Genomic DNA, 25,768 nt, shown 5'->3' on the forward strand with positions numbered 1-25,768 from the left:
GGGTTACGTCTCACCTGCCCGCCTTGGTCCGCGCCACCTCACCTTGCCAAGAATAATTACTGCAAAGTTAAAGCAATTCGGCTAAACCTTCAATATTTGCGTGGCTACAAATGAGACTCGAGCAGATAATGATAATCGTGATAAGTAATAAGACTAACAAATAAACGAATACAACGGATAGACAGATAAGTAATTAGATAAGTAAGTAAGTAAACAAGTAAATAAATAACTGACTGACTGAATGACGGACTAAATAATGCAACTGAGTAAGCAAGCAAGCAACTAACTAATCATATAACTAGGTAATATCTAACTAATTAACCAGTCATCTAACTAGCCAACTAACTAACGATCTAACAACACAAACAAGTCTACACAACCTTCACATACAACTTCAGGAATCGTAATGGCGACTTTTTTCCTTTCCACACACATGCGTACGTTCTATCGAGGTACGAAAGTGACGACAACAACAGAGAACTCGATCCTTAAAATGACCTTCTATTGTTTAAGGAATATGAAAAAAATGAGGATAAAATAAATGGTGGTAAAGAAAAATAAGGAACGGGAAAGAAGAAGAAGAAGAAGAAGAAGAAGAAGAAGAAGAAGAAGAAGAAGAAGAAGAAGAAGAAGAAGAAGAAGAAGAAGAAGAAGAAGAAGAAGAAGAAGAAGAAGAAGAAGAAGAAGAAGAAGAAGAAGAAGAAGAAGAACAAGAAGAAGAAAGTGAAGAACAACAAGAAGAACAAGAACAAGAAGATGAACAAGAAAACAACAAAAGCAAAGAAATCAAACTAATAATAACCTTACTTAACACACACACACACACACACACACACACACACACACCTAAGGAACATAAAAAATCAGACAATTTCCCGCCTTCTGAAGGTCATAGCAACTAACACGTAAATTAACAAAACGAAGGTCACGGATTTTTTTTTCTCGCATTCCTTCTGCCAATAAACCTAACAGCGAGTGATAATTGAACCAGCAATGATAGATAAACATAAATAAACTATAAATAAGAACAAAAAGAACAGAAAAAGAGAAGAAAAAATTAAATAAAAGAAAAAAAAATAACATAACAGCGAGTCACAATTGAACAAGGAATGATAGATGAACAGAAATAAACGATAAAAATCACGAGAAGAGGGAAGAGAAAACATAAGGAAGAAAAAAAATAAGATTAAATAAAAGAAAACAAAATAACGAGTGATAAATAAACCAGCAATGATAAATAAACAAACAAACTACGAATAAAAATAAAGAAAAAAAACAAGGAAAAAATGACTAAATAAAAGAAATTAACAAAAATAACGTAATGGGCGAGTGATAAACAGACTAACAATGATAAAATAAACTACAAACTGAAATAAAACACTGGTAAACAGAAGAGAAACGAGGAAAGAAAAAAAAGATGAAATTATGGAAAGTGAGTGGGTGGATGGGTGACTGACTGGATGAAGAAGTGAGCAGGTGAGTGAACGAAGGCATGAATGAGTGGATGAATGGCTAGGTAGGTGAGAGAGAGAGAGTGAATGAGAGAGTGAGTGAGAGAGAAACATTAGGTCAGCTTCTCTTCACCACTCTAACGCCACTATCTTGTTCCTGCACCACTAACACTCAGGTTGCTGCTAATAATGAGTGGGTGAGGGAGTGAGGGAGTGAGGGTGAGGTGAGAGAGTGGCTACCTTCCCTTCACCCATACTAACACCCACGCAGCAAGTTTCGTAACGTGGTCAGAGTGTGTGTGTGTGTGTGTGTGTGTGTGTGTGTGTGTGTGTGTGTGTGTGTGTGTGTGTGTGTGTGTGTGTGTGTGTGTGTGTGTCAGGTAAATGAAGCACCATATCCCCCTCCCCCGTGAAAAAAAAAGAAATGAAGAATGGAGAGAGAAAAAAAAAAGGCGAAGGGGAAAGAAGAAGGGATGAAGGATGAGGGGGATAAGCCTCACCTCCTGCTGGGATTACCTTGATGTGTGTGTGTGTGTGTGTGTGTGTGTGTGTGTGTGTGTGTGTGTGTGTGTGTGTGTGTGTGTGTGTGTGTGTGTGTGTGTGTGTGTGTGTGCTGTTACACTCCAATAGAACGAAAAACTAACAACAACAACAACAACAACAACAACAATAATGAGAACAACAACAGTATAAACAAGAAAACAACAACAACAACACATTATTACTAACTTATCTTTCACTTTCCCTCGTTACTTTATTCATCTTTACTTTTACTTTTCTCTATTTCACTTCCTCTCAACCAATTTATCTTACCTCATTCACAACTACCTTAAAACATTCTCGCTTATTTCGTATCTACCACTCGTCTCTCTATTTCCTTTTACTTACACTTATCCTCCACTCTTACTCGGTTACCTAATTCACTCATCTTACTTATCTCGACACGCCTCGTAATATCTTGACCAAAATAAACACGAGGTCAAACAAACAAACAAACAAAAAAGTGACCTTGTTCTTAGGGGGAGGAAAAAAGAAAGGAGGAGGAGGAGGAGGAGGAGGAGGAGGAGGAGAGAGGAGGAGGTTCTATATATGGTAGTTCCTCCCCTTCCCTTTCCCTCTTCCTCCTCCTCCTCCTCCTCCTCCTAAGATTAGGCTTCTGTTGCAATTTAACGAAAGAGGAAGAGGAGAAGGAGGGAGTAGAAGGAAGGAGATGAACGAGGAGGAGGAGGTGGAGGAGGAGGAGGAGGAGGAGGAGGAGGAGGAGGAGGAGGAGGAGGAGGAGGAGGAGGAGGAGGGGGAGGCTTTTATTATAACAAACTGCTACTTTCATCCGCTTGCTTCACCTCTCTCTCTCTCTCTCTCTCTCTCTCTCTCTCTCTCTCTCTCTCTCTCTCTCTCTCTCTCTCTCTCTTGACCAGCCTCCGTGCAGACACCAGTAAGGGGGAGAGCAAAGTCAAGGTGAGGCGTAATGGGGTCAGAGAAGGAGGAGAAGGAGGCGTGTTCGTCTTGTTCTGTTCTTGTCGACATGATATTGGTAAGTCTGCCCTCAGCGTTCGTGTTCCGTTTTCTATGCACTAACTACCATTACGACTACTACTACTACTACTACTACTTTTTCCTTTCCTTCCATAGTCTCCTTTTCTATTTATTTTACTATTTTCCTTCGCTGTCTCTGCTTTCACTGTTTTCTTCAGTTCATCTCTTTTTCTCGTTTTCTTTAGTTTTCTCTCATTTCACCCATTAATTATATTTTTCTACTACTACTACTACTACTACTACTACTACTACTACTACTACTACTACTACTACTACTATGTTCTTCTTCGCTTCATAAACACATTCTCTATTTCCCTCTTTCTCTTTCAAACTAACACCCGTAATAAAAAAAACGTAAATAAATAAAGAAAATAAATAAATAAATAAATAAATAAAATAGATCTAAGTTTATTCCGTTAGATCTACCATCATTATTTTCTACTTATTCTCCTTTTTTTCTTTTTTCTTTTTTCTTTTTACATTCTCCCATCTTTGTCTCAGTTTCCACAACAGGATGAATGAATGTCTGCCTGGCAAGGTGGACAAGTTAAAATAGAGGATGTGGTGAAGGTGGAGATGGAGGTGGAGGGGGAGAGAGGCGGAGGGGAGAGGGGTGGCGTAAATAGCGTGGGAACAGACTAATATGATAATGAAGTGAGGTAAGTTGCTGTGGTAGAAAGGTGTGGCAGTGCGGTAGTGTGGAGCAGGTGTGGTGTGTGTGTGTGTGTGTGTGTGTGTGTTGGTGGATAGGTGGTGTGGTAATGTGTCTGTAGGTATGTGACACGTAGAATAGGTGTGGTGGATGACAGGTGTGTGATAGAAGTGTATTGAGATATGTAGAAGAGATGTGGAATGTATGTAGAGGAGACAGGAATAGTTATGTTATGTGAAACAAACGTGGAACAGGTGTCTGGACGAAAGATATAGTGTTAATATACTTACAGGTGTAGAAAAGAGCAGGTGTGAAACAGGTGTGAAAGAGCAATGCAGAAAACCCATCATACCGTTGATAACACCAATTCTAGTCATTCCTTCACATTTTCCCACTCCATCTACGCTAAATTTTACTCATCTACTCCATCACATTCCAGTCTCATCTAGTTCTCTCCAGCTCCCTTCCGGCCCCTCCTTCCAGCCTTCAGCCACTTCCAGTCTTCCTGCTGTCCTCCCTTACGCCTCCCACACAAGACACAGCTTGCAGAACACACCAAGACAGGCTGCAGTGTTTCCTAGTGACCTTTCCGCGGTTACGGTAATGCAGGCACCCTCCCCCCCTTCCCTGCACACGCCTCCAACGCCACACGCCACCACCACGCCCTCGCATCAACACAATAACACGATAGTTTATTTCCCTGTTGCAAAAGATCGTGTTCCCAAAGTGTTTTCGTGCCTTATTCCGGGTTTTAATGGTGTCTGGTGGATGTTGTTGGTGTGTTCAAGGGTTTCGTGATTCGAGAGATAGTCTAACAGGTTTTCAAAGGTGTTTTTATAATGCTGGTGAGTTTAACAGACTCTACTTATTGAGATTTCCAAAGGTGTTTTCATGATTTAAATGATATGACAGGTTCTAATGGAAGTTGCTGGTGTGTTCAAGGGTGTTTTCGTAATTCTAAGAGTAGGTTAACAAGTTCGAGTAGAAATTATCAAGGTTTTCAAAGGTGATTTTATAGTCCTAATGAGATTGACAGGCTCTCTTGAAAGATTATGAGGCTTTCAAGGGTGCTCTCATGATTTTGATGGTATAACAGGTTCTAATGCAAGTTATTCGTGTTTTCAAAGAAGCTTTCATGATTTTAGTGACAGTTTAACAGGTAGCAATATAAATTACTCGTGTTTTCAAGGGAGCTTTCATGATTTTGGTGAAAGTTTAATAAGCCGTGATGTATTATTCGTGTTTTCAAAGTTTCCATTATCATATTGAGTTTAACCTGTTTTAGAGCAGGTTATTGTACTTTCAAGGAAGTCTTCATGATTCAAATGATGGTTTAACAGACTCTAATAGAAGTTACTTACATTTTTAAGTGAGTTCATGATTCTAGTGATTCTGACAAGCTCTAGAGGAAATAACTGCCTTGCCTTGTGTTGTGTTGTGCTGTGTTGCATTGTAGTTTCTATATACCTATTGGAGGTGAAGGTACAAAGGCCAGACAGCATCTCCCCCTCCCCCATGCCTCTCAAATACCCTCACGTACTAATAAAGGTCCGAGCCTCACCTCTCAACAAATTACGGTTCGTTGATGGCGGAATTCGTAAACTTCTATTGTGACGCTTTCTTTGTTTTTGTCACCCTGTCCCGTCCTCTCCTGCTGCTCTTACTGCTGGCTGTCTTTTTTTTTTTTTATTTGATTTTATTTGCCTTTGCGACATGATACAGTTTCTTGTTAATTTTTCTGCCTCTGTCTTTTTTTGTCTGTCTGTCTGTATGTCTGTATGTATATATGTATGTCTACGTCTTTATTTGTTTGTCTGTCTGTCTGTGTCTCTCTCTCTCCTCTCTCTCTCTCTCTCTCTCTCTCTCTCTCTCTCTCTCTCTCTCTCTCTCTCTCTCTCTCTCTCTCTCTCTCTCTCTCTCTGGCATGACAAGATTCCGACTGAGATAAAATGGGCTTATATATTTCATTTTATCGATTGTCCTGGAAATAAAAAAAAAAAAAAAAAACAAAGATAAATAGAAAAATTCCTTGCTTATCAGGGCGAAACAATCCTTTAAATTTAATGTTTTCTTTTGGATGAGTTTTATTTTCTTATTTCTCAAGACGAGATTGTTTTTTTTTTTCTTTTCCTTCTTTCGTTATTAATGTTACTGTAAATGTATCTTTTATTTCTTGACTGTATTAGGAAATGGTGTGATCTTTTTTTTCCGTGTTGCTTTTCTTTTTGTTGTTGTTGTTGTTGTTGTTGTTGTTGTTGTTGTTGATGTTGTTGTTCCTGCCAATTCATTAACTGTTATTTTTTCCTCTCTAATCGGTGACAAGTCAGTGGTGTTTAATTGTCGAGTTGATTAATATTTATAGGCTCGTTTGCCATGTAGAGAGGCACAATTAAGGCTGTGCATCTTGTGTTTTTCTTTGCGATTTGTTGCTTCACATTCTTATACTTATTTAAATTTTTACTTATTTATCCTTTAATCTATTTATTGCTTTCTTATTTGCCGCAGTTTCTTTTACACTGAAGAAGCGCTTGCAAGTTTCCCTCAGTCACTCAGAGGCGAGGGCGGCTGCCAGTCCCGTCCCACGCCAGACCCGCGGCGCCCCACATGCTGTGACGGGGCACTCCTAATACGTATGCCTGGTTAGGGTCATTCACTCAAAATAATGCTTCAAAAATCTTTCTATCTTGTGCGGTGAATCCCCGAGCAGAGAGAGAGAGAGAGAGAGAGAGAGAGAGAGAGAAGATGACTCTCTCTCTCTCTCTCTAAAACCAGCTGCCTCGCCCTATCTGGTTCTACTCCAATGCCCACAATCATCCCCCCCCACTCCCCAGCACTTCCACACTCCCTCTCCCCCATCACCTCTCCCTTCGCCACACCCCACCACACCCTCTCCCGTCCCCTATCATCGACTTAACATTCCCTCTCCCTCTCTCTCACAGATGCGCCACGCCCGTACATGCTCTATATCGCTTTCTCTCTCTCTCTCTCTCTCTCTCTCTCTCGTCTCTCTCTCTCTCTCTCCTCTCTCTCTCTCTCTCTCTCTCAGCATCACCATTCATGGCCACACCCTTTCATTCCATGTATTTCTTCCTCTTCTTCTTCTTCTTCTTCTTCTTCTTCTTCTTCTTCTTCTTCTTCTCTATCTCTTCTCTTCCTCCTGCCGCTCCCTCCATCTATCTATCTTTTCCTCCTCTTCTCTCACCTTTCTATCTTCACCTCTTCCTTCTCTCTCACTCCTATCTTCTATCCTCTCTTTCTTCTCACTCTCTTTCCTTTCTCTCTTCTGTCCCCTCACCTCCTTTCCTCTCCCCTGCTTTCCCCTCCCTCATTTTCTTTTTCCTCCTTTCTGTCTTGTCACATCACTTCTCATTCTCTCCTGCTTTCCTTTCCTCACTCCCTTCTCTTCCTTCGTGTCCTGTCCTCTCACCTCCCTTTCTCATTCTCCCTTCTACGAGTGTGTGGTCGGTGAGGCTCGATGAAAGGGGGCCGGTGGAGTGTCACCCAGCACACCCAGGTCTGGTTGAGGGGACGCCGCACCTCTGCCCTTCATAAGCCACTTTTTTTTGGGTGTATTTGGGTGAGAGACTGCCTGCCTTGCCCGCCCACTTGTCTGCTCAGCCCCACACGTTGTCCTTAATTCTGTATCCACGCACGTAGGGACGCAAGGGAACACAAAGGAAGGACAATGGTGGTTAGGTTAGGTTACGTTAGGTTAGGTTAGGTTAGGTTAAATTACGTTAGGTTAGGTTAGGTTTAGATTACGTTAGGTTAGGTTAGGTTATGTTAGGTTAGGTTAGGTTAGGTTAGGTTAGTTCTGCTGTCTGTGATAAGCTAGACTGTCTTATCTACGAGGCTGTTTGTGATAAGCGACCCTGTCTAAACTAACCTTTCTCTACGTTATCTAAAGTTATATTTCTGTTTCTATGTTAACTTTTATATTTTTTCTGCTGTTTTGTTAAGCTTCACCGTCTTATCAACACTAACCTTTCCATATGTAACCCTGAGTAATATTTGTGTGTCTAGGTTTATTTTTACCAATTCTCTTTAAGCCTTTTATATATGTGTGTGTGTGTGTGTGTGTGTGTGTGTGTGTGTGTGTGTGTGTGTGTGTGTGTGTGTGTGTGTGTGTGTGTCTATCGGTGTTACGATACGTGGGGCAGTAAAGGCGAAGGCTCCAAACAAGATCAACACGTTTACGCCTTTGACCTTGCCTGCCCTTTGCTTGAAACTACATATTATCATCTATAATTCACTTTTTTTTTCCCTCCTTTTTCTCCCGTTGTACAATTACCAAACATGGAAGCGACAAGTCCACATCCTGTACACAGGTTTACCTTTATAAATCTTCCTAGCGATGAATTCTTGAAGGTGTCACTGTTTGGCCTTCACTCTAATGCTTGTTCTTCTTTTGTGTTCTTTTGTGTGTGAAACCAACCCAAGTTCCAACATTCCTCTATATTCTTTAACGTTTCTGCATCTAATCTTAACTATTTTTTTTTTTTAACTCTTATGGAAATTCTTGAAGGTGCCACTACTTATCCTTCACTCTACTGCTTGTTCTTCCTCTGTGTTCCTTTGTGTCTGGGGCCATACGAGGGTCCAGCTCTAGTCCATATTCTTACAAGTTTCTGGGTCTAATCTCGACCACTTTTAACACGTGCAGTGGAAATTAATGGGGGTTTTCAATGTGTTTTCTTGATTCTAGTGACAATTTACCAGGAATTCTGCATCGTCAATAGAAAACACTCATGAGAACCAGAAGTGACAAGAATAAAGAGTTTAAGAATACAAACTTAATGAGAAAACACCATGAAAAAGCGACTAATTTTCTCTGTGGCCTTTGAAAACGGTTCTGACAAAGAGCTTAGAGATACGAGCCTAAGAACATGAATCTGAAGAAATGAATGGGGAGTTTCTTGCCCATAACACAAACTCACGCCTTACATTCCCATCTGAAAATCTTGCTTCGTCTAAAACAAAAAGAAAAAAAAAAAAGAGAGAGAAGAGAGGAGAGAGTTAAGAGATACGAGCCTAAGAACAATCTGAAGAAATGAATGGGAAGTTTCTCGCCCATAACACAAATACACGTCTTACATTCCCATCAGGAAATCTTGCTTCGTCTAAAAAAAAAAAAAAAAGAAAAGAAAAAGAAAAGAAAATCCTGATAAGAGAACGAAGAGTTAAGAGATACAAGCCTAAGAACAGAAGTCTGAAGAAATGAATGGGAAGTCCCTCACCCGTAACACAAACCTTGCATTCCTATCAGACAACCTTGATTCACCTTGGAAAAAAAAAAAAAAAAAAGCGAGAGAAAAGAGAAAGAAAAAAGAACTTAGAGATACAAACCTAATAACAGAATCTAAAATGAATGGGCAATCTCTCAGCCATAACACAAACTCTTACATTCCCATCTTGCCTCACCCAAACCTCTCCTGCTTAGGGGGACGAAAACAAGTGAAGCACGACCACCAACAGAACCTACATAGCCACCAACCCTCCCTCCACCTTTCATAAGCCTCCCAGGTCAGGTGTGCCGACACGAGCCTTACACTGCGGGAGTCACTGCAACAAGATTCAGGTGCAAATGTACAGCCGGCCCCAGAATTAATAAACCAGCCTTTCTAACTATCTATACTTTAATTCCTTTTTCATCGCAGCTGTCATTGGCTAGAGCTCCCTTTAACGTGTTTGTTAGGCCTGCCCTCTTCCTCTCCCCCTCCTCATGGCCCTCCCTAACCATGTAAGGTGAATATATAGAGAGGCACAGGAGGTAAGATATGCAGGTAGGGTTACAGGTACAGGTGGGTTCAGATATGCAGGTAAAGTGCTATACAGGTACAGAAGAGGTGTAAATGGACTGATTAGAATACAGGTGGAAATAATAAAGGTAAGATACAGATAGACAGGTAAAGAATACAGGTAGGAAAATACAAGCACAAGTAGGTATTAACAGACAGGTAAAATATTCAGGTAAAAATAATACAAGTAAATAAGTAAAAGTGAACAGGTGAGAATATAAGTACAGGTAGAGTACAGACGGGCAGGTAAGACATACAGGTAAGGCATATGAGAGCAGGTAACGGGCACAGGTGAAAGTATAGTGCTACAGGAATGCAAATACAGGTTTACAGGTACATGAGGGTAGGAAAGGAGAGTTAGTGAAGGTTCGCAAGTACATGAAAGGAAGGAGAGAACGGTGATGCTAGCGTGGGAGGGGAAAGTAAGAGAATGATGAAGAATAAAGAAATGAAATAAAAAGGTAAATGTAATGAAACGAAGGGGGGAAATAAAAGGGTGCAAGAATGAATGTATAGGAGGAAAAGTACCAGCTGATAAAAGTTAGTGTAAATATAAAGAAGAAGAAGAAAAAAAAAAGGAGGAGAAGAAGAAGAAAAGATAGACATGAAAATAAATCACTGTAAAGGAAAATGCAGACAGGGTAAGAGAACCCAAAGCGTAACACATCAAAATAAGACGGTGATAATAAAGCGCGTGCATGAAAGAAAAGAAAAAAAAAACAAGAAAAAAAAAAAACAAGACTAACATAACAACGACGATTAAAACACACGCAGACATAGAAAGAAAAAAGTGAATAAATTTAAACGAAGGAAAAACAAGAGAACAAAAAAAATAAAATAAATAGATAAATAAAATAAAAAAAAATAAATAAAGAACACAAAAAAATAAACAAAATATAAGAGTAACGATAGTAAGGACAAAACACGGACAGTGAAAAAACAAAAACAAAAAAGGCAACAACGCAAGAAAATCAATGTAAGAACGAGATAAAGAAAGAAAGAAAGAAAAAAATAAATGAACAGACTCAAAAAGGATACCGTACGACAGACAAACAAGCTCACCAGGGTATGAATAAGTTAAAGGAAACGCTGGTACAAGGTGAAAGAATAAAAAATAAAGGAACGTTGGTAAAAAGTAAACACTGATAATAGTTAAAGGAAACGCAGGTAAAGGAACGATAGTAAAAAAAATAAAGAATAAAAGTAAAGGAACGTTGGTAAAAAGTAAACAAACACTGATAATAGTTAAAGGAACGCAGGTAAAGGAACGATAATAAAAAAAATAAAGGAACGACTCACCCAACTCATCGGGAGCCACGTATTTGGGAAAGCATGGCGGCGGATGGCGATGGCGCAGGAGTTGACAAGCAGGGCGGCGACCGGAGCTGCGGTGAGGACAAAGTAATGGTGAGGTTCTTGTCTCATAGATGGCGTTACTTGTCTGCTGGTCGTCTAATGGGTGGCCTTGGGGGAGTATTTTTGTGTTTGTCTCATAGATGGCGTTTACTTGTCTGCTGGTTATCTAATAGGGTGGGATTTAGCTTTTGTGTTTTCGTCTCATAGATGGCGTTAGTTCTCCGTGTATCGTTTTGTAGATGGCGTTGACTGTATTTTTGTATTCTGTCTCATAGATGGCGTTAGTAGTCTCATGGTTGTCTCTTACATGGACTTGGTTGACTGAATTTTTTGTCTCATAGATGGCGTTAGTTGTCTGAGTGTCGTTTCATAGATAGCGTTATTGTGTTTGCTTCTCGCCTCAAGGATGCCTTTAGTTGACTGTGAAAGTTTGCTCATAGATGGCGTTTATTACTGTTTCTTGTCTCTCAGATGGTGTTAGTTACTGTTTCTTGTGTCACAGGTGGCGTTAGTCGTCTGTTGAGTTTCATTTTGCACTAGTTGTAAGCTAATATACCTCACAGATGGCGTCACTTGTCTGCAAATTTCTTGTCTACATTTACATATTGAGTGGACCAGTTTTAATTTGACCGGCTTCCAAAGAAAAAAAAAAAATCATTCAAATAATTCGAATATATATAGCGAGGAAGCCGCCCTGTCCTTAATGACTGCAATGTAAGCAACATTAACTCTCAATAACAAGTACGTGAGGCAGCAGTGAGTCACAAGAGGGCGTCGCTGAATAAGACTCATGCGAGGGAATTTTACCGAGCGGATGTGAGAGTAAGAGTGAGAAGAGCAAGAGTGAGAGGAGTGAGATACTGAAGGGCGTGAGGAAAAAGAGAGGTGCATACGTGAGTTCAGTAAGCAATGTGTGATAGGTGAGGCAAAGGGTTTGACTCACCTGGACCACAGCTGACAGGTAAGGACAAGGTGGGGTAAGGTAAGGCTAGTGGGCGACCCTGGCATGCTTGTCCCGCACTTGCACGAAAAAAAATAACATACACACACACACACACACACACACACACACACACACACACACACACACACACACACACACACACACACAAATACACACACAGTTAAGGTTACACTGACGCTTAATCTATTTACATGAAAGCAAATATCACTCATGAATTCGAATACATATCAAAATTACACACAAGAAGCAGATTACGTTAACTACAACACGTAACTGACGCAAACAGTCGCTCATGAATTCAATTACAAACAAGAATTACACACGCAAGAAGCAGATTACGTAATTACAACATATACATAATTCACAATCGAAAAAGAAATGAAAAGAACTGAAAAGAGGAAAAAAAACATAACTGCACTACAACAAAAGAATGTCACACACACACACACACACACACACAAACATATTTATATCTTCCAAGAATAAATGGCTGCAAATAACGGCATGACTTTTATATATTCCCCATTTTTCTTTTTTTTTTTCTTCAGTTTGTCAGGCGGCGAGGAGAAGGAAGAGGAGGACAAGGAAGAGGACAAGGAGACGAAAGAAAACGGGGGGGGGGAGGAGGAGGAGAGAAGAGGAAGAGGAGGAGGAGGAGGAGGAGGAGGAGGAGGAGGAGGAGGAGGAGGAGGAGGAGGAGGAGGAGGAGGAGGAGGAGAAGAAGGAGAAGGAGGACAGAGGACGGGATGAAGCAAGAAAGATGAAAATTAAGCAAGAGCAAATAAGAAGACAAAGAAGAAAAGATCAAGTAACAAGATAGAGGAAAAAGAAAGGGAAAGTGAGAAGAAGAAGAAGAAGAAGAAGAAGAAGAAGAAGAAGAAGAAGAAGAAGAAGAAGAAGAAGAAGAAGATGAAGAAAAAGGAGAGACAGAGACCGCACTACTAATAATAACACAATAAATCGCCAAGCAAAGTACATACGGAACATTTAAGGGGTAACTCACCTAGCCAGATGAAGAAGTAGGTCTCTGTAGTCACCAGGCCATAGAAAACGTAATCAAACACTGAGGAGAAGGCGCCGACCAGAGCCAGCACATTATCAGACACCTTTAGGACGGCACTCAGCAGGGGCACGGCGGCGAGGGAACCTGTAGAGGGGCGCAGAGGGCACATTAGACACATAGGGTACCATACACAAGAGAAACACATAACAGGACGAGTATGAGAGGTGATATGAAACAGTATTCTTGAAACACTTCCGCCCCACATCTCCACTACTTTCAAAAGGCTCTAATTTAAGCTACACGGGTTCTTAATGGTGCTTTTTTATGGTTCTAGTGACATATTAACAAGATTTCTACTTTACTATCACCAGAAACAGTCGCCAGAACCGGGCTAATTACCTTTGTGGCCTTTGAAAACAGTCGTGGTGAGCGAGCAAAGCGTTTTAGAATACTGGCCATGAGCATGCGTGTGTCTCACCCGCACACACACACACACACACACACACCAGTATACACTCACCTAGCGCCGCCAGCAGGTTCTTGTAGGTGACCCAGAGTCCGTAGTCGTCCGCTTGCCAGTCCAGGACAGTGCGGGTGAACTGGTACATGTAGGCGCCTGATGGAGGGGCAGAAGGGAGTGTTATTCATGAAAATTTTCCTGATTTATTGTTTTTTTTTATTGTTTTATTGTTAGTTATGATTATTACTGCTATTATTACTATTGTTATTGCTACTCCTACTATTACTACAACTATTAGTATCTTTCTCTTCTCCTCCTCCTTCTCCTTCACGTCATCATCATCATTCTTAACATTCTGCGCACCAAACGAAATTATCTTCTCTCAGGTTTCGCAATATGACCACCACCACCACCACCACCACCACGTCGATGACCCCGCTCTACCCTATCTTGTTTTTTTCTTTTTTTCTTGAGTCTATGGGGCCAGGACGGGTTTTCTCCTTATACTGCTACCAAATAGTATCCTTTTACTCCCTTATATTCCTCTCTCTCTCTCTCTCTCTCTCTCTCTCTCTCTCTCTCTCTCTCTCTCTCTCTCTCTCTCTCTCTCTCTCTCTCTCTCTCTCTCTCTCTCTCTCTCTCCTCAAAAGGGCACCGCCGCCACCACCACCACCACCACTGCCCTTTGTCCATCCATGGGCAAGACAATTTTATGCATTCTTTATCGAGAAAAATCCTTCCTTCCTTCCTTCTTTCTTTCCTTCCTTCCTTCCATTACATACGATGATATTTTTTTTTATTTTTCATCATCGTTATTTCATATTTTCTTTTATTTATTTTTTTCATTCTTTGTATTTACTTTTTATCCCTTCCTTTTATTTATTTGTTTATTTATTACTCTTACTGTTTTTACTTATTTTTATCTTTTATTTTTGTTTGTTTGCTTGTTTGTTCGTCTGTTTGCTTGTTTGTTTGCTTATTTATCTATCTATTACGCTCATCCTTTGTTTGCTTTTTCCTTTGATTTACTTTCTCAGTTTCTTGCATTCTTATGCTTGTATTCATTTTGTTTACTTCTTCTTTTATATATTCATTCACGTCTTGTATTCTTATATTTTTACCTGTTTTGCTTACTTCTTCATTTGTATCTTTATTCATACTTTTTTCTGTAACTTTTTTTTTCGCTTTTGTTTCTTCTTTTGTTCTCTTCACAACTTACAAACAGCGTGGATAGATTTGTGGATTCAGTCGGATTGTCATTGAACGTTCTTGTCAAGTATGGATTATTTTCCTATTATTTTGTTCACATTTTAATTTACTCCCATTCAAATCTTTCTTATTATAATGTACGATAATATTTCCTTCAAAACTCACGCATCCCCCCCACCTCTCTCTCTCTCTCTCTCTCTTGAAAAAAGTAAAGGTTAATATTGAGTTAATTTTACTTCAGTGAATCAGTTTATGTGGAACGGAGCTTTTATGAGTAATCTGAGGTGCTTTTAGTGAGTGTGTGTGTGTGTGTGTGTGTGTGTGTGTGTGTGTGTGTGTGTGTGTGTGTGTGTGTGTGTGTGTGTGTGTGTGTGTGTGTGTGTGAAGCAGGAAGGAAGGAAGGAAGGAAGGAAGGAAGGAAGGAAGGAAGGAAGGAAGGAAGGAAGGAAGGAAGGAAGGAAGGAAGGAAGGAAAAGGAAGGAAGGAAGGAAGAGAGAAAGAAAGGAACGATAAAAGGAAGGAGGGATATTACTGAAAAAACAAGGAATGAAAATAGAAAAGAAGAAAATAAATATAAAAGAGGAAAGGATAGACGGAGGACAGGGAAAGAAAATGAATGAGGAAAAAAAGAGATAAAGAAAGAAGAAAGGAGAAATGAGAAAATGAGGAAGGGAATTAAAGGATTAAACAAAAGAAGAAGGAAGCAAGAGAGAGAGAGAGAGAGAGAGAGAGAGAGAGAGAGAGAGAGAGAGAGAGAGAGAGAGAGAGAGAGAGAGAGAGAGAGAGAGAGAGAGAGAGAGAGAGAACAAGGTCACCTGGAGAAAACGGAAACATAACATTGAGAAATAGCGAATAATCTTTAATAATTCTCTCTCTCTCTCTCTCTCTCTCTCTCTCTCTCTCTCTCTCTCTCTCTCTCTCTCTCTCTCTCTCTCTCTCTCTCTCTCTCTCTCTCAGGGTACGAAAGGAGACAGATAAATAACACGAAGAGCAACCACACCGCATTCCTTCTGTTATGTAATGGCGGTAGTAGTAGTAGTAGTAGTAGTAGTAGTAGTAGTAGTAGTAGTAGTAGTAGTAGTAGCAGGAGAAAGAAAAATCAATACAAAAAGGACAGAAGATAGGAAGAAAAGCAAGAAAAGGGAAAATAAAGGAAAAAAGAAGCAAAGGAAATAAAGGAAGAAAGAAAGGAAGGAAGGAGAGAAAAACTGAAGGAAGTAAAGAAAGGAATGATAAAGGAAAACACGATAAAAGAAAGAAGGAAAGAAGAAAAGAAGGAAGAAACCAATGATAGTAATAGTAGTAGTAGTTATAGTAGTATTAGTAGTAGTAGTAGTAGTAGTAGTAGTAGTAGTAGCGGTAGAGCTTTATACAACCTGACTCCTCCTTCTCCTTCTTCTCCTTCTCCTCCTCCTCCTCCTCCTCCTCCTCCTCCTCCTCGTTCTCTTCCTCCTCCTCTTCCTCCTCCTCCTCCTCCTCTTCCTTTCTGGTTTGGGTTGCGGCTAGAGAAACTGATTTTGGGAAACATTAACTACATTCTCTCTCTCTCTCTCTCTCTCTCTCTCTCTCTCTCTCTCTCTCTCTCTCTCTCTCTCTCTCTCTCTCTCTCTCTCTCTCTCTCTCTCTCTCTCTCTCTCTCTCTCTCTCTCTCTCTCTCTCTCTCTCTTGACTTTTGAAATATTTCTGCCATTTTGCTTGAACTTAAACCTCCTCCTCCTCCTCCTCCTCCTCCTCCTCCTCCTCCTCTTCTTCTTCCTCCATTACCCCTTAACATACAACGAGATGAGGAGATACAATGAGCACAGATGAGGAGGAGGAGGAGGAGGAGGAGGAGGAGGAGGAGGAGGAGGAGGAGGAGGAGGAGGAGGAGGAGGAGGAGGAGGAGGAGGAGGAGGAGGAGGAGGAGGAGGAGGAGACGACAGATGAGGAGGAAATGTGTGTGTGTGTGTGTGTGTGTGTGTGTGTGTGTGTGTGTGTGTGTGTGTGTGTGTGTGTGTGTGTGTGTGTGTGTGTGTGTGTGTGTGTGTGTGTGTGTGTGTGTGTGTGTGTGTGTGTGTGTGTGTGTGTGTGCGGGCCTTCCCACAGGTACTAATCACCCCAATCAGTCTCAGGTGAGCAGGTACAAATATAAATAACGGAACTTTATTGAACTTAATATAAAAACTACGGCATTTTTAAAAGCTCAAGGTTACGAAGCTTAGAGAGATAATAATATCACTAGAGAGAGAGAGAGAGAGAGAGAGAGAGAGAGAGAGAGAGAGAGAGAGAGAGAGAGAGAGAGAGAGAGAGAGAGAGAGAGAGAGAGAGTGAATCGCGGATGGATCAAGGTAAAGGAAAAAAGAAAACTAGAATATAATAATAATAATAATAATAATAATAATAAGAAGAAGAATAAGAAGAAGAAGAAGAAGAAGAACAAGAACAAGAAGAAGAAGAAGGATAAGAAGAAGAATGAAAAGAAGAAGAATGAAAAGAAGAAGAATGAAAAGAAGAAAAAACATACTCGTAACAACAACAACAACAACACATTTTTATAACGCTAACCACAATAAGTGTGTGGCGGCGCTCTGATAACTCGTCCTCGTTCCCTCCCCCTGCATCTAGCTTGTTCCATAAATAACTGAACACTGGAATGAGGAAATGGTGTGGCATTGTGGTCTTGTTTATGCTAAAGGAACGGTACTTATATCTTAACGCTGCTCTTTTTCTTTCTTTTTTTCTTTTCTATTTTATTATTATTATATATTTTTTTAACGCACATTAAGGTCAACTAAAAGGATGGAATTTAACGCTACTTTTTTTCGTGTGTGTCTTGTTTTGGCTTGTTTTGTTTACACAGACTGACATTGGCTAAAGAAACGGTATGTCTGGACACTTTATTCATTTATTTATCTATCTATTTTTGGCTTGTGTTCCTTGAGACTGGATGAAGGAATGGCTCAAGGAAAGGGTTATCTACACACATTTTTTCTGCATTTATCTATATATTTATTTCCCCGCTAACGTAAATTATTTTTCCAAGTCGCAAAATGAAATGTTTCTCACGTCTATAAACCTCAATAAATACTTTTATTTAGTGTGTCTGAAACATTTTTACTTTCCTCGCCTGAAATCATTCCAGTATTTTCATAAATACATTTTTTACAAGATCTATTTTTATATTCCTCGCCATAAAATATTCCAGTATTCAAAAAAAAACATTAACATTGCCTTAAATTCTATCACATGATGTGTACACTACCCGTATTTCAAAACAAAATCATTTTTACTCTCCTCCCCTACAAGGTAACGCTCGGTAACTTAATAACCAAATAAACCTGACGCCAGCAATTGCCTCAAGGATCAGCACTGACAACCACCGAATGTGATGACTCAAGATATGTGGCCGAGATTTGCACGAATTTAGCATAACACACTAGAAGGGTTAGGTGTATTTATTGTTTTTCTTCACCTTATATGGAAAGAAATCAAGACAGCACTAAGAAAAGACTGCACGAGGAGAGAGAGAGAGAGAGAGAGAGAGAGAGAGAGAGAGAGAGAGAGAGAGAGAGAGAGAGAGAGAGAGAGAGAGAGAGAGAGAGAGAGAGAGAGAGAGAGAGAGAGAGAGAGAGAAGCACTTATCATCCTCATTCATAAATTAATCTAATCTTCTTTTAAAGTTCTGCATTCACTCAGCAATAACAGCCTGGTTACTGAGTCCATTCCAGTCATCTGCCACTATTTGAGAAGCATTTTTTCCCTTTTTTCTTTTCTTCTTTTCTACATCTAACTTTATGGAGCATGAACTAGTTATTTCTAGTCGTCGGTAATCTATCTTTGGCCTAACCTTTACGAGTAAGTACTTTTTTTTATTTAGTTTTATTTGACGTCCTTTTGAATGTAAAGAGGAAGCGATTTTCTTTTTCTTTTCTTTTTTTTTTTTTTTGTTACACCGGTGATTTGCAGTATTTTCTATGTACACACCTACTAATTCTAACTTAACCTTTCACGATCACTTTTTTTTTTTTTCCTGCTTACTTTTCCCTTACGTCCTTGTGAACACCATGCTCCTAACATTTTCGTTGTCCAGACTCAAAACATTGCACTGAAAGTTAATTGGGCTTTTCAAAGTGCTTTCATGATTTCAAGGATAGTTTAGCTGGCTTTAGCGAAGATTGCTGAGATTTTCAAGAGTTTTTATGGTTTTAAGGGATAGTTTAATGTACTCAAGTGAAAGTTAGTAAGATTTTTCAAGTTTTCTTTATTTTAGGGACAGTTTAATGCGATGTAGTGAAAGTTTGTGAAACTTTCAAGAGTTTTCGTGACTTTGGCTTTACTGGAGGTTACTTAGATTTTCATGAATTTCCTTGATTTTAAGGATATTTCAAAGGTGAGACTTTCATGTTTTTTTTTTTTTTCTGGTTTTAGTGATAGTTGAATACGGATTCTGCACAATTAATGGGAAAACTGTCATGAGAACCAGATAAACATCTATGTGGCCTTTGAAAGCAGTCCTTAAGAGAGAACAAAGAGTTTAGAAACACAAGCCTGAAGGAAGCTACTGTTGGCGGAACGATACACTCGACACACGCCACGCAACACAACAGCTGCGTCATACAGAACAAAAAAAAAAAAAAAAACCGCTCCACCTCTCCTGCTTCCTGCACCGCATGAGGTAGAGCCACCGCCACCCCAGCATCACTGATTGCTCTTCAAGATTACCGCGTCACCTTCACCCAGTAAGTTAATGAAAACATTTTTCGCTCGTCGGCCTCTGGACCATATTTTGAAACACTTCTGCGCCACACCTCTACTACTTTCAAAAGGCTCTATTTAAATTGACACGGGTTTCTGAGGGAGTTTTTTACGGTTCTAGTGACATATTAACAAGATTTCTACATTATTACCAGAAGAAACACTCTTGAGAACCCGACTAATCATCTCTGTGGCCTTTGAAAAATAGTCGTGGTGAGAGAACAAAGCGCTTCTGAATACGGGTCTCAAGCTAGACGCTGCATGGCGCATCAGGGCGGCACACGACCGGTCAAGGACGTTGTGCTTGGCTATAGCTCTGCGCTCTCTCTCTCTCTCTCTCTCTCTGATCACTATTTCTATCTTATTTTCTTTCTTTTACATAATCTACATTCGTCCAAGCATCTATTCTTGTAGCAAAACAAGACAGGAAGAACAAGAGCGAGCAAAAAAGGAGAAAACTTAACAAGGAAAAGAAAAGAAGGAAGGAGAGAACAGCAATTACCTTAAGCTTCAGTCTGACCTCGAGTTTAACATCCCCGTTTCTATTTCAAGCATGACTAGCACAGACTAATCAACACCTTAAGTTATGTTCCCATCTGTCTTCCTGTCGAGAACTTAACCCTTTCACTGCGATATACACTATTTCACAACACTACAAAGTCTCTCCAGCAACCATGAGAAAGGAAAAGGATTAAAACAATAGAGTTTCCATTGTCTAACAACTAAAATGTCTAGAAATGAGTGCTCAACGAAGAGAGAAAGCTCAAAGTGATCTATGGGAGTTGTGTCAGCAGCAGTGAAATGGTTAGTCACCTGCAACTCAAGGCCTTCCTAACAGTGCCAAGAAGTGCCACAGTGACTGACGCTGCCACTTTAATTTTTCGATGCTAATCAACTTTTTTCCATAATCGTCTACAACTTTCAAGACACTCTGGATAACATTAAAACAGCATTGGCGTTTGCAACTGAGGGCTAGGTTAGGTTAAGCTAGGTTCGGTTAGGTTAAGTTAGGTTAGGTTAGGTCAGGACAGGTTAGGCTTAGATTAATGCAGTTCATTAATTTCACTGCTAAATCTTTCATTGTATAGATCATAATAATAAAAAAAAAAAAAAAAATTGCCCATAAATTAATATGGGTTGTCTTGAAATGAACGGGCCAAGGTTATTTCCATCATATATTAATTACAATCTCATAAATACGTCTTCTCTGTAGCTTAGCAAAAAATTAAATTACCCTTGTGTTCCTTTTTATTCCTTCATGTCCATCCAAACAATTGGGTTTTATGGAAGCAAATTTATTCTACTAATTTCGAGACTGTGACTATAAATTTCTGGGCAAAAATATGATCTTTTAAAATCATGATCTGCATAATGAAGGAATTAACAATGAGATTAATGAACTAAATTAATCTAAACCTAACCTAACCTACTCCCCGGATGAAAAAATCAGCAGTGAAATTAATGAACTTAATGAATTTAAGCCTAATTCAACTTAGCCTAACCAAGTCCTCGGATGGAGACACTACTGTTATTTCAATATTATCCAAACAATTTATTACACTGATCACCGCGTTAACAAAAGACACCCATAAAAGTAAAGGGGGTTAAGCTTTTAAAACGCCAATGTGAGTGAGGGACTGGGAACTGAGAACGATTAAGAGCCAAGCAATCCATGTACACGAGGCGGGAATCAGACGCGATGCTTAAACTGATGCAAGACTTCCTGATTGACTTTTATTCCACGTGTTTTTAGGCAGCCTTGAGATAACCTTCTCCGCTCATGCTGTAAAATCATTCAAGTATTGGAGGTTTTTCATGCAAGACTACGTGCGTGCTGAAGTGTTAAGCGTTAGGAATCTGTGATGTCCTGAAACGTTCCGGTATATTAGCTTCACTTGTTATGTCAGGTCTTGTGGAAGTTATTGGTGTTTTCAAGGATGTTTTCATGATTCTAGCGATAGTTAAACAAGGATTTTGATTCATAGAGAGAAAAGGTCCATGAGAATTCGAAATATCATCTCTGTGGCCTTTGAAATTATCCTGATGAAAGAACAAACCGTTTCAGAATACGTCCTACTTTTTTTTTTTTTCTTTGATAGCTTCGTAGTTTAAGCGAAATTTTACTTTTGGTTTTAATTAACATGTAAAACAGGGACGTTAGTTACGAATATATTTCCTTTGATTTTCCTTTATCGCAAGTTTATCTGAAGACTTGATTAGTTGGATTAGGCTGGAATAACGAATGCTAAGACAAGTAAGGTTAGATAAGATTAGGTCAGGTCTAGTAGCGTCAGGTTAAGATATGCTAGGTTAGGTTAGGATAGGGTAGGATAAGTAAGGTGAGGTCAGGTAATGTTAGGTAAGGTGAGATAATGTAATAGATTAGGGTAGATAAGGTGACGTTGGACAATGTTAGGCTAGGTTAGGTGAGGTGAGGTCATGTAAAAAAATTGTTAGGTTTGGTTAGGTAAGGTGGTCAGATAATGTTAGGATAGGTAGGTGAGATCATGTAATAAATTAATAGGTAAAGCAGGCGTTTGTTTCTCACATACCCTGCCAACACATGAACACTGAACACCTGCACACTTCCTGCTGAGGCTGCACCACTCACGGCCTTCACTCAGCGGGACATTACCTTCCAACTCCCTTCACTCCTCCCTCATTCCCTTCATTCTTCCTGCTCTTCCCTCCTGCCTTCCCTCACCTCTTCCTGCTCCTCTCCCCACACACGCTGACCCTCACTATCTCTTTCTCTTTATCTCTCTCTCCCTCTCTCACGCAACTGGCAGCCTCCCTATCTCCTATCTCTCCTCTCCTTCCCACACGTCTCTCTCTCTCTCTCTCTCTCTCTCTCTCTCTCTCTCTCTCTCTCTCTCTCTCTCTCTCTCTCTCTCTCCCCCACCTGCCACTTTTTCCCTCTCCTTTTTTTCCCTTTCCTTTATCTACATACGTCCTTGCAACTCATCTCATTTCCCTCCTCCTCCTCCTCCTCCTCCTCCTCCTCCTCCTTCTCCTCCTCCTCCTCCTCTTCCTCATGTACTTCATCTCTTATTTCTCTCATTATTTATCCCCTTGTTCATCTTGGCTTTAACATTATCATTTATGTTTCACCTTCCCTCCTCTTCTTCCTCCTCCTCCTCCTCCTCCTCCTCCTCCTCCTCCTCCTCCTCCTCCTCTTACCTCCCAGGGGCCTCTCAGGGTCGTGGGATGAGGAGGCATAAACCCTACGAGGAGCAATAAGCAAAGAAACATCAACAGAAAAACGTAAACAAAAAAAACACGTGGTGGATGAGGAGACACTAATAGCAGATTCACGCTTCACAGGTGAGGGGAATAGTGTACAGGTGAGAATGGAGAGGGTGAAGGTAATTATTATTGTGAAAAATGAATAATTGCATAGTGTATGTGTAGTTATTATTGAGAAGACTGAGAACAAGAGAGGGTAAAAGTAGTTATCATTGAGAAAAAGTGAATAGGCTATATGTAGTTATTATTGAGAAAAGTGAGTAGGCTATATGTAGTTGTTGTATTGATACTGAATAACTGGAGAGTAGTAGTTATTATTATTATTATTATTATTGACGTGGAGTAACTGAATTGAGTACTGCTAGTTATTCTCTCCTCTCTTTCCTTCTTTCTTTCTTTGTCTCAGTCCTGGTTCTTCTATAGTTCATATTGTGAAGTGAATAACAAAGGGTTTAAACTTTACAGGTGACTAGACGAGATGAAAATACCTATTCTCTTGTCTCTTCCCTTATAGTATTGAGTCCTGTCTCTCCTGGTTCGTTATTTCAGTTATTTTAGTTAGATAATTGAATAGGAGGAAGGATTTAAGCTGCACAGGTGAGACAAACTGGAGTAAAAGGTATTCTCTATCTCTTTCCTTTCACTGTGGCGTTCTGTCTCTTCTCGTCAGTGCAGTGTGAAGAGAGATGGTCTGGGTTTTCAAGGACTCGTTGCTGTTTATCCTTCCTTTGAACTCCTATATATGTTTTGTGTTTCTTCAGTCTCTACTCCTTCACAGATTCTCCGGTTTTATTCTATTCATCATCTCCCTCCTCCTCTTCCTCCACCTCATCCTTTTCCTTCACAAGCTTCTCAGTTTTATTCCATTCATCGTCTTCTTCTTCTTCTTCCTCCTTCTCCTCCTCCTCTTCCTCCGCCTCCTCTTTTTCCTACTGGTAAAAATAACATGGATTCTTATTTCAGATTTTTTTTGTCTCAGTTTTCATTTTCCTGTTTGACTTTCTTATCTTCATTCCTTTCTGATTTTCTTTTTCTTTTAGTTTTCCTCCTCCTGCTTATTTCTCTTATCTTCCAACCTTCCTTCTCTTTTTTTCTTTCGTATATCTCCGTTTATTATCATCTCCTCCTCTTCTATCTCCTAATCTCCTTTCCCTCCTCTTCTTCATCCATTATCAGTTTCTCCTTAATCTACTCCCTTCTATCTCCTCCTCCTCCTCCTAATATTCTTTCACTCCTCTCCTTCTTCCACCACCAGTCTTCTAAATCTGCTCCTTTTCATCTCCTTCTTCTCTTCCTCCTCCTCCTAATCTCCTTTCGTTCTTCTTCTTCTTCCTCTTCCTCCTCTTCCTCCTTATCTACTTTCGTTCCTCTTCTTCCTCCACTCCTTTCTATCTCCTCCTCCTCCTCCTCCTCCTCCTCCTCCTCCTCCTCCTCCTCCTCCTCCTCCTCCCCCTCCTCTCCCTCCGCCTCCTCCTCCTCTTAAAAGCAGATTGTAAGAAAAGTAGCTTCCGTTGGATTTGACATTTAACAGGAAGGCCACAAAGGGTTCAAGGTGTGTGTGTGTGTGTGTGTGTGTGTGTGTGTGTGTGTGTGTGTGTGTGTGTGTGTGTGTGTGTGTGTGTGTGTGTGTGTGTGTGTGTGTGTGTGTGTGTCTGTAATACCACACAACACTGATTCTTATTTATGTACGTACTGTGTTATCTCCCCCACCTCTCTCTCTCTCTCTCTCTCTCTCTCTCTCTCTCTCTCTCTCTCTCTCTCTCTCTCTCTCTCTCTCTCTTGCTTCCTGTACCAGCAAGTTTTTTTTTTCTTATCTTTTTTTATATTTTCTCCTTTGTTTAGTTTTCTTTCGCTGTATTGTTTTGGTTTCCTCTCTCTCTCTCTCTCTCTCTCTCTCTCTCTCTCTCTCTCTCTCTCTCTCTCTCTCTCTCTCTCTCTCCAGTTAAGTATAGAATTTTTTGCTTTTTTCTTCTTTTCACTTTTTTTATTCCACTTCACGAGAATAATTAACTAATGTATTTCTTTGTATTTTTTTTGTTTTGTTTTCACGGCCTGTTTTGAAATTCTCTCTCTCTCTCTCTCTCTCTCTCTCTCTCTCTCTCTCTCTCTCTCTCTCTGTAGTAATAGTAGTAGTAGTAGTAGTAGTAATGGTAGGAGAAGGAGGAAGAAGAAGAGGAGGAAGAGGAGGAGGAGGAGGAGGAGGAGGAGGAGGAGGAGGAGGAGGAGGAGGAGGAGGAGGAAGTGGTGGTGGTGGTAAAAATGAAGGAGGGAGAGTTCGGAAGAAAAGTAGGAGGAGGAGGAGGAGGAGGAGGAGGAGGAGAAAGCAGTAATACTTCACCTTCTTCTCTTCCTCTCCGCTTCCTTGTTTCATCACTATCATCACCACCACGAGGAACAATGAAACGCCTCGGAAGGGATAAATATAGGATGCAGAGGCGTGTGTGTGTGTGTGTGTGTGTGTGTGTGTGTGTGTGTAAGAATTATCTGAAAATAATCTCTCCTTCTTCTTTTCTTCTTCTTCCTCCTCCTCCTCCTCTTCCTCCTGGTGTTCAGGTGAAGGTCACTCCGCAGGTGTTACTTAATGAACTAGCTTTTCTCGCTCTATTCTCTCCTCCTTTCCCCTCCCGGCCTCCCAAGCCGCCCAGGAAGTTATAGACACGCTTCAGAAAGAGAGAGAGAGAGAGAGAGAGAGAGAGAGAGAGAGAGAGAGAGAGAGAGAGAGAGAGAGAGAGAGTCATGTCATCAGTGACCTACCCACGTCACGCCGCTACCCATCACGCTCTTCCTCTCACCTTCCCTCTCCTCTCCCCACACCTGTCATCCACCCCTCGCCGTCAGGAAGCGGTCAGAGGCGCAGCCAACACCCACCTCGTCCCAGGCGCCGCAGCAGATTGCAGAAGATGAGCAGCAAGATATAGAGGCGCACGTTCCCCTCGCGTTTTTTGAGCGTGCTTCTGATGCTGTCCAGGAACCTGCGCGGGTCGAAGAAGTCCCGCACCATCTTGGAGATGGTGATGGTCTTGGCGCGCTTCACGATGCTCTTGGTATTCATCAGGTCCTTCTTCTTCTTGTCGATGCCGTACACCCAGGCCACGCTCTCTCGCAGCCGCAGGGACTGCTTGGGCGGCAGCACCTTCTCCAGCTTCTGCACGTTGGCGAAGGGTCCGTGGCTCTCTGGCAGGAACAGCGCCATGTACGTCAAGGACACGATGTACATGGCAAGGGACGTGCCGAACAGCACCGGGTAGCCGCCCGCCTTGTAGATGTACGTGCCCATGAGGGTGCCGATGGGGCCGCCCAGAAACCAGATGCTGTTGGCGAGGCCCACGCGGGACGTGCGGGTCTCCTCGGAGGTCACG

The 25,768-nt window shown here is 40.8% G+C and overlaps 1 protein-coding gene across 1 annotated transcript in view; it reads right to left on the reverse strand.

Moving 5' to 3' along the window:
• The window catches only part of LOC135093690 (probable peptidoglycan muropeptide transporter SLC46), a 33,750-nt gene that overhangs the window by 7,028 nt on the left and 954 nt on the right, over positions 1–25,768 (reverse strand). The window contains 5 exon segments of the mRNA XM_063993198.1: positions 10,737–10,773; positions 10,776–10,822; positions 12,761–12,904; positions 13,281–13,376; positions 25,278–25,768. The exon segment at positions 25,278–25,768 is cut by the window's right edge and continues 954 nt beyond it. Coding sequence (XP_063849268.1) covers positions 10,737–10,773; positions 10,776–10,822; positions 12,761–12,904; positions 13,281–13,376; positions 25,278–25,768 — 815 coding nt within the window.

Source organism: Scylla paramamosain, chromosome 43, assembly GCF_035594125.1.
Source record: "Scylla paramamosain isolate STU-SP2022 chromosome 43, ASM3559412v1, whole genome shotgun sequence".
Taxonomy (NCBI): Eukaryota; Metazoa; Arthropoda; class Malacostraca; order Decapoda; family Portunidae; genus Scylla; species Scylla paramamosain.